Source organism: Myotis brandtii, unplaced genomic scaffold, assembly GCF_000412655.1.
Source record: "Myotis brandtii unplaced genomic scaffold, ASM41265v1 scaffold959, whole genome shotgun sequence".
In the NCBI taxonomy this organism is placed as follows: domain Eukaryota; kingdom Metazoa; phylum Chordata; class Mammalia; order Chiroptera; family Vespertilionidae; genus Myotis; species Myotis brandtii.
In genome coordinates this window covers 460,872-468,164 of record NW_005371966.1, presented here as the reverse complement: position 1 = coordinate 468,164, position 7,293 = coordinate 460,872, and the positions used below count along the sequence as shown (strand labels likewise).

At 49.9% G+C, this 7,293-nt stretch overlaps 1 protein-coding gene across 1 annotated transcript in view; it reads right to left on the bottom strand.

Moving 5' to 3' along the window:
• MECP2 (methyl CpG binding protein 2) overlaps positions 1–7,293 on the bottom strand; it is a 65,572-nt gene that overhangs the window by 9,404 nt on the left and 48,875 nt on the right. The window contains exons 3-4 of the mRNA XM_014533248.1: positions 2,380–2,724; positions 7–760 (exon numbers count right to left, since the gene is read on the bottom strand). Of these exons, the coding sequence (XP_014388734.1) occupies positions 7–760; positions 2,380–2,724 (1,099 nt within the window). The remainder of the gene's footprint in view (positions 1–6; positions 761–2,379; positions 2,725–7,293) is intronic.

Genomic DNA, 7,293 nt, shown 5'->3' with positions numbered 1-7,293 from the left:
GGGTGCCTTCTGGGGCTCTGAGTGGTGGTGGTGGTGGTGGTGCTCCTTCTTGGGGGGTGAGGAGGCACTGCTGCTGCGCCCTTTAGGGCTGCTCTCCTTGCTTTTCCGCCCCGGGCTCTTGCAGGTCTTCAGTCCCTTCCCACTCTTCTCACCGAGGGTGGACACCAGTAGGGGCTTCACCACCTCCTTCACCTCAATGCTGACTGTCTCTCGGGTCTTACGCTTCTTGATGGGGAGCACGGTCTCTTGCACAGACCGGATGGATGACTCCTTCACGGCTTTCTTCTTGGCCTCAGCGGCAGCAGCTGCCACCACACTGCCTGGCTTTCGGCCCCGTTTCTTGGGAATGGCCTGGGGGTCAGCTTCAGCTTTTCGCTTCCTGCCAGGGCGTTTGATCACCATGACCTGGGCTGATGTGGTAGCCCCAGCCCCTTCGGCCTTGCTTCCTGGCGAAGTTTGAAAAGGCATCTTGACGAGCAGCTTCCCGGGACTTTTCTCCAGGACCCTTTTCACCTGCACGCCCTCTGATGCTGTTGCCTTGGGTCTCGCGGTGCCACTCCCTTTGGGGCGTCCCCGACCTCTGCCAGTTCCTGGAGCTTTGGGAGATTTGGGCTTCTTAGGTGGTTTCTGCTCTCGCCGGGAGGGGCTCCCTCTCCCAGTTACCGTGAAGTCAAAATCATTAGGGTCCAGGGAGGTGTCGCCTACCTTTTCGAAGTACGCAATCAACTCCACTTTAGATCGAAAGGCTTTTCCCTGGGGACTGTGGGAACAAGTGGAGAGACACAAAAAGTGATTAGAAGCTTCCACAGCAATGCTGGAGATAGGGCAGAGCAGCAGGTAGTGACGAACTTTAACAGAAGAGGTTCTGCAGCTGATGTACCTGATGATACTATTGAGCCAGAGTCACATTTAAGAAAAGCCAAGATGAGCTAAAACTTGAGGGGCACGGCCGCGGTTATACATGAAGCAATCAGGTCGCCGGGCAGTGGTGGGCATCTATACGGCCTGCTCCTATACCAGAATAGCTTGGTGCTAGCTGCTCCACAGCCGCCACCGGCATGCCACTGAGGCCCCTTCTGAACCCCGAAGTGGTCTGACCTGGGGACCCTGCCTAGCCATTAGGCCAGGGCCCATTCTTGCTGGCTGGTGCCCGGGCATGACCTGCCAGTACAGCACCCTGTCTGAATCTGGGCATGCTGTTTAGCACTTCTGGGAATTGGTTTCCTCATATGTCAATAGGATAATGCTTTGCTCAGTCTTCTCAGACTTGCTGGGGCCAAACAAGGTTGCAAATGTCCGTAAATGTCCTTTGAAAACTGCTAACCATTTTGGGATTGTCTAAGGGGCTGAACTGAAATGTACTTATTCACTCCTCTGAAGCTCAGGCTTGGAAGTTACTGTTTTAATAGAAAACACCCAGAAAAAAAACCACCCAGGACCTGGCCAGTGTGGCTCAGTTGGCTGGAGCATCATCCTATACATTGAAAGGTAGTGGGTTTGATTCCTGGACAGAGCACATTCCCAGGTTGCGGGTTTGATCCTATGGTCAGGACGTGTGTGGGAAGCAACTGATCAATGTTCCTCTCTCACATCAATGTCTTTCTCTCTTTTCCCCCATCTCTTGCCTCCCTCCCTTCCCCTCTCTAAGATCAAAACAAACAAACAAAAACATCCGGTGACCCTCCCCCAAGGCTGGACAAATGCAAAAGGGACAGTTGAAAAGGCACATGGGGCCTATCTGTGTCTTTCCTCAGAGGCCCTGTCCGAGAGCCCACCTTTCCCAGCACAATTCACAGAGTGTACTGAGCTCTACGACTCCTCTATTTTATTTTTTCTGGTTCATGAAGCAATGTTACAGAACAACTCTCCCAGAAAGAAGATGAGGGTAACAGGTTCTGAGAAGAGCCTCTCAGCTGGATGCTCTCCAGCTGAGAAATGGCAGGAACCCCAGGGAACTCTGCTTGCCTCCTGAGCCCAGGCTACTACATATGGCAGATCCTGTGGCCTCAGCACTTCCCAGGTGACCTCTCCTGGCATTCTCATCCTGACCCCGGGTAGGTCCTCCTGCTATTCCATCTTCAAACAAGGCCTCGAGGGCTGGCAGGGTAAATCACACTCTATTACCCTGTGCATGCTTCACTCAGGGCAGTGACTTCCATACAGTCGTTCCAAGCATACCTCGTCCTGCCTGCAAGCAGTGCTCATTACTGAAGCCACCTTACTTAACCCAGATAGGGTTATGCACACACATTTTCTTGGTCAACTAGCAGCAACTAGCTCCTACTTTAAGGGACCCCCATTAGTTTTCAGCACCTGTCCCCAACTTCCCACCTACCCAGGGCTCCCAGCTCTGTAGAGGCAGGAGTTGCCCTTACTTACTTGATCAAATACACATCATACTTCCCAGCGGAGCGGCCAGATTTCCTTTGCTTAAGCTTCCGGGTCCAACCTTCAGGCAGAGTGGGGTCATCATACATGGGTCCCCGGTCGCGAATGATAGAGCGCCGCTGTTTGGGGGAGGCAGAAGCTTCCGGGACGGCTGGGGCTGAGCCTGACCCTTCCGAGGTCTCCGCTTTGCCTGCCTCTGCTGGTTCAGCAGAGTGGTGGGCTGGCGGCTGCAGGGGCTCATGCTTGCTTTCTTCTTTCTTATCCTTCTTCACCTTTTTAAACTTCAGGGGTTTGTCCTTGAGGCCCTGGAGGTCCTGGTCTTCTGACTTTTCTTCCCTGAAGTGTTAAACAAGTATGTAAGTATCACAGAGGACACACCAGTTTGCAGAAAAAGTGAGCATCGGAAGGCTCAAACCGGGGCGGCCCTGCTGGTGGCTCACTCAGGTCTTGATATTCTTCCCTTCAAAGATTTCTTTAGGGGCTTTGGGCTGCTAGTGGTGGTGGCCAACTGCACTCTAGCCACCCTGAGTCCCATTCCTGGTGTGCAGGAAAGTGGCCTGCACAGGTGGCATTTTTCTGAGAGAAACACTATGTGGCTTCTCTGCATGCCTGCCTTGGCAGAGGCCACTTTATGAGCTGCACCTGAGGGCTGACTTGACCACTGGGATAGGGAGCTGTCAGCCCAAAAGGGGGTGGAGCTCCTTTTCACAAAGGCCGGGCTTGGGTGCTACTATAGCTTCTGTATTTTGGGTTTTCTCAAATGTGTACTCAACAAAGAACTGCTGTGGGGCACAGTACAACTTGCTGACAGGCACACAGCGCAGCACTGCACAAAGAGCATACAGGTTTGGAGCCAGCCAACCTGAGCTCAAATCCTGACTTTGCTATTTCCAAACACAGACCTGAGCCTGTTTCCTCATCTCAACGATGGGTACCAACACCCCAGAGGAAGAAAAGTCACAAAGGCATTATATAAATCCTGGCTAACCTGGGCAACCAGAAACCGCTGCACAGGGTCCTGGCATAAGAAAAGTGACCCCAGGTCAGGTAAGCCTTGATCACCAGACCCTCCCTTACAACGCAAGGCAATAGCACAGCCTTGTTGGTGAAAGGAAAGAGCAAGGAGAAAGGCACAGAGGAGCATTCCCCATTTTTCACACTGACAGGGCAGCGCCTTCCCTACACTTCAGTTCCATCGGGTAGGGCCCCTTCCTTGTATACTTCAGAAATGCTTACTTGAGGCCCTGGACTCTAGGATCAGAGTCTGACCATGATGCTCTCATGGCCGGGCTAAGAGGACAAGAAGACAACTGGGGCCAGGGAAGGCTTAGGAAGAATTGTGGGCTCAGAATTAGCCATCTGCGAGTCCCTCAGTTGGCAGCTCATTATGGAAAAGGGCAAGACTATTCCTGTCCTCTGCCCTGTCTTATATAGCTCATGTGGCACCGATCACTGTCCCGTGGCTCGTCTATCCCAAGTGATGTCCCTTCCTGTCCACACTGTGGAGACGTCAATGAAGGCACTGTGGCGTGCACTCGAAATGACTCGAATGATGTGGGTAAGTCACTGAAAGCAGGTTAGCACCAGGACTCACTGGGTGCCATGAAGACATGGCTTCCCTGAACAGCTCAGGTCAGGTGTGGGGACGGATCGTGGTGAGGGTGTGTCCCAGCCCTCCTCAGGCTTACTGAGTTTCCTGGATCTTCTTCAGAAGTTTAGGGCCCCAAGCATGGCTGTCAGTGTCACCCAGATTCAGCCCTTGGCTCACAGGAGACCTTTTCTTGCTGTAAAAGTGGGGTCCCTAACCTGTTCCAGCAGAGCTTATTTTTCAATGCTCCCAGTCTTAGGGAGAAGGAAAACTGCCAGCAGCAAAGTGGTGAATAGACTGGAACCACCACTTCCAAATAGTTCACAGTGCACTGCTCAAGTCCAGGGCTGCTCCCGGAGTCGGAGAGAAACACTGCACCAATGGAAAAGGTCTGGTTTCCTCAGAACTCTCATTTGTGTTCCCTCAATACTTTCACCACCATAAGGTCAAGTACAAGCCATATCACCCAGGAATGCCTCTTAGATACAATCAAGGGTGTTGACGCAATCCCTTCTAGAAATCTACCCTGAAGAGACACCTTCAGAAAGTCAAAACAACAGAGGATGATGTTATTTACAACAGCATTGTTTTTACTAGCCCGGGACTGTGGACAACTCAGACAGCCGTCACCAGGGACCTGCTGACTAGATGACAGCAGGCCCGCACCATGGAGAATGCCCAAAACCACTGGGGAGTGATCCCTAGAATCTACTGTAAGGTAAAAAATGTATACCGCAGGCTGCCTTTTGTGTGAGATAGAAGGGGACTTTAGGAAGCACACAGCAGAAACTAATAGAACAGCCGAGGCCTCTCTGGGTATGCCAGAGCATAATTTCAACTTCTGAATCAGGTAAAAGTTTACATAACGCCAAATAAAATGAAAACAAAAGGTAACAAAATGTCACGACACTGTATATAAACAGAAACTATTAATTATATCAAATTGATGACATACCACAGGAAAAAAAATGATTTATTTCAAATACTTTTGTCCCCAGTGCTCTGTATGTCCTTGGTGGGACATATTCTAAGGCCAACAATGGCACCCCAGGGGCAGGGAACAAGCCTAGTGCCCATGGAAGGGGACCAGGCTGGCCCCTAGGAGAATGAAAAGGACACAGGCACTGAGTGGAAGGGTTCCTTGTCTTGTGTAACGCTGTGACCAGGTGAGTGTGCAAAAGAATGAACTGATTAGAACACAATGAAGAAAATAATCCATGTGATGATATTAGGGGAGAAAAGAGAGAAAGACCTAAATGAAGTGTAAGGGATAGTCATGCGGCCATGTGGGGAAAAGGCTCCAGACAGTGGAGACATGGAGGGACATGGCGGGCTCTGTTGGGTTTTATTCCAAGTGTGATGGAAAGCTTTGAGCAGGGGGCAGGGACAAGGGCTCTTGAAAGGATCACTCTAAACGGACTACTGGAGACCTAAGAGGAAAGCAGGGAGGGGCCCTGAGAAGCCTTTTGCAGTTGTCTTGGTGTGGCCCAGGATGGGGACAGCAGAGGATTGGGGACAAGATCAGGAAGTGAAGCAACACTGCTGGCTGATGGACTGGTGTGGGGGTGAGGGATGAGTTAAGGACCTCGGCAAAGCCTTGAGGGTGGAGTTCAAGAAGAGGAGAACATACATCTTTGGCTACAAAGGTGGGATATCCAGCTGTGCCCAAACTCTGATTAAATGAACTATTTGCTTTTTAAGTTTTTATTGTGATAAAATGTACATAACATAAAATTTATGTTTTTAATAGTTCCTAAGTGTACAATAATGAACTGTTTTGTTATTAAATATTTCTTTAAAATATATTTTTATTGATTTCAGAGAGGAAGGGAGAGAGGGAGAGATAGAAACATTAATGATGTGAGAGAATCACTGATTGGCCCCACACTGGGGATCGAGCCTGCAACACAGGCATGTGCCCTGACTGGGAATCGAACTGTGACTTCCTGGTCCAGAGGTCAGCACTCAACCACTGAGCCATGACGGCCAGGCACTGTTAAATATTTTTAATTGATTTTTAGAGAGAGAGAGGAAGGGAGTGGGGAGAGAGAGGAACATCAATCGCCTGCCTCCTGCACACTCTATACCAGGGATGGAGCCTGCAACCTGGGCATGTGCCTTGATTGGGAACCAAACTGGCAACCTTTCGGTGCACAGGACGATGCCTAACCAACTGAGCCACACCAGCCAGGGCAATAAATGAACTTTAATAGCACTGAAGATGATGGGGAATAAAAGGACCTTTAACTCTATCTGTAATATTCTAATTCTTTAAATTGAAATTACTCAAAACTACTATGACAATATGGTGATTTTCAATTCCGAGCATTAAGGGATACACAGGTGTTTGGTACTTAAAAACAAATAACAAAAGCCCTAAAGCCTGGAAGCCATTATGCTGGGTGTGGAGGTAAAAATGATGCAAAACAGGTAATCCAAATGAGTTTACCCCTGGCTCAGATGCCTGCTCGGTCCCAGGGTGACCTTGAAGGAGGCCTGGCAACTCCCTAAGCACCCCTCCCACACACACACCAGGACGTTACGGGGTTTGCTGAAGCATACACTTTTTCAAAGAAACCAAATAGCCCTCTTCATCCTCCCTCTAATCACAGCATATATATTGTGCATGTGTGTGTGTGTGTGTGTGTGTGTGTGTGTGTGTGTGTGTATGTACGCATGCACATGCACACACATAATCCTGAGTAGGAGGAGAACTGAGCACCTAGTTCACAAGTTCATATATTTTAGAAAAATCACCTATTCAATTCTTCAGTGTCACAGATGGAAAAAAAAAGGAAGTACAACCAGACAAGGGAACTTGTCTGAGGTCACAGTTGAGCCAACGTGTTTTCATTGATACCCTTGACCTGAACCAGACTGCTAAGAGCTGAGATGCCAGAGCAGGATTAGCATAATTCTTTGGTCTTCTAGAGCTCCAAGTTTAGTGTGTGTGTGTGTGGGGGGGGGACGGGACGGGGGGGAGACAGACAAAGAGGTAACAAAGAAATAATGACATCCTCCCCTGTTCCAGGCAGAGGGGAAACCCAGAGATGGGGATTCCTGGAAGAAGTTCTGAGCTTGGTTTTTAAAATTCATGACGAGTTTCACAGGCTGGTCAGGAGGGCTCAAGGCAAGCCAGGTCAGATGAGCAGAGGCAGCAAATCAATAGTCCCTCCTGTCCTCATTATGATGCCCTTCCTGGGAGGGAGACCAGAGCCGCTGGGCCGGCCCTCTCTCCCATCTTCATTTGGGTTAAGATGGTGCTTCTGACAAGCCTTCCCTGGTCTTTCCTCCCACCTCCCATGAATAGGAGCATA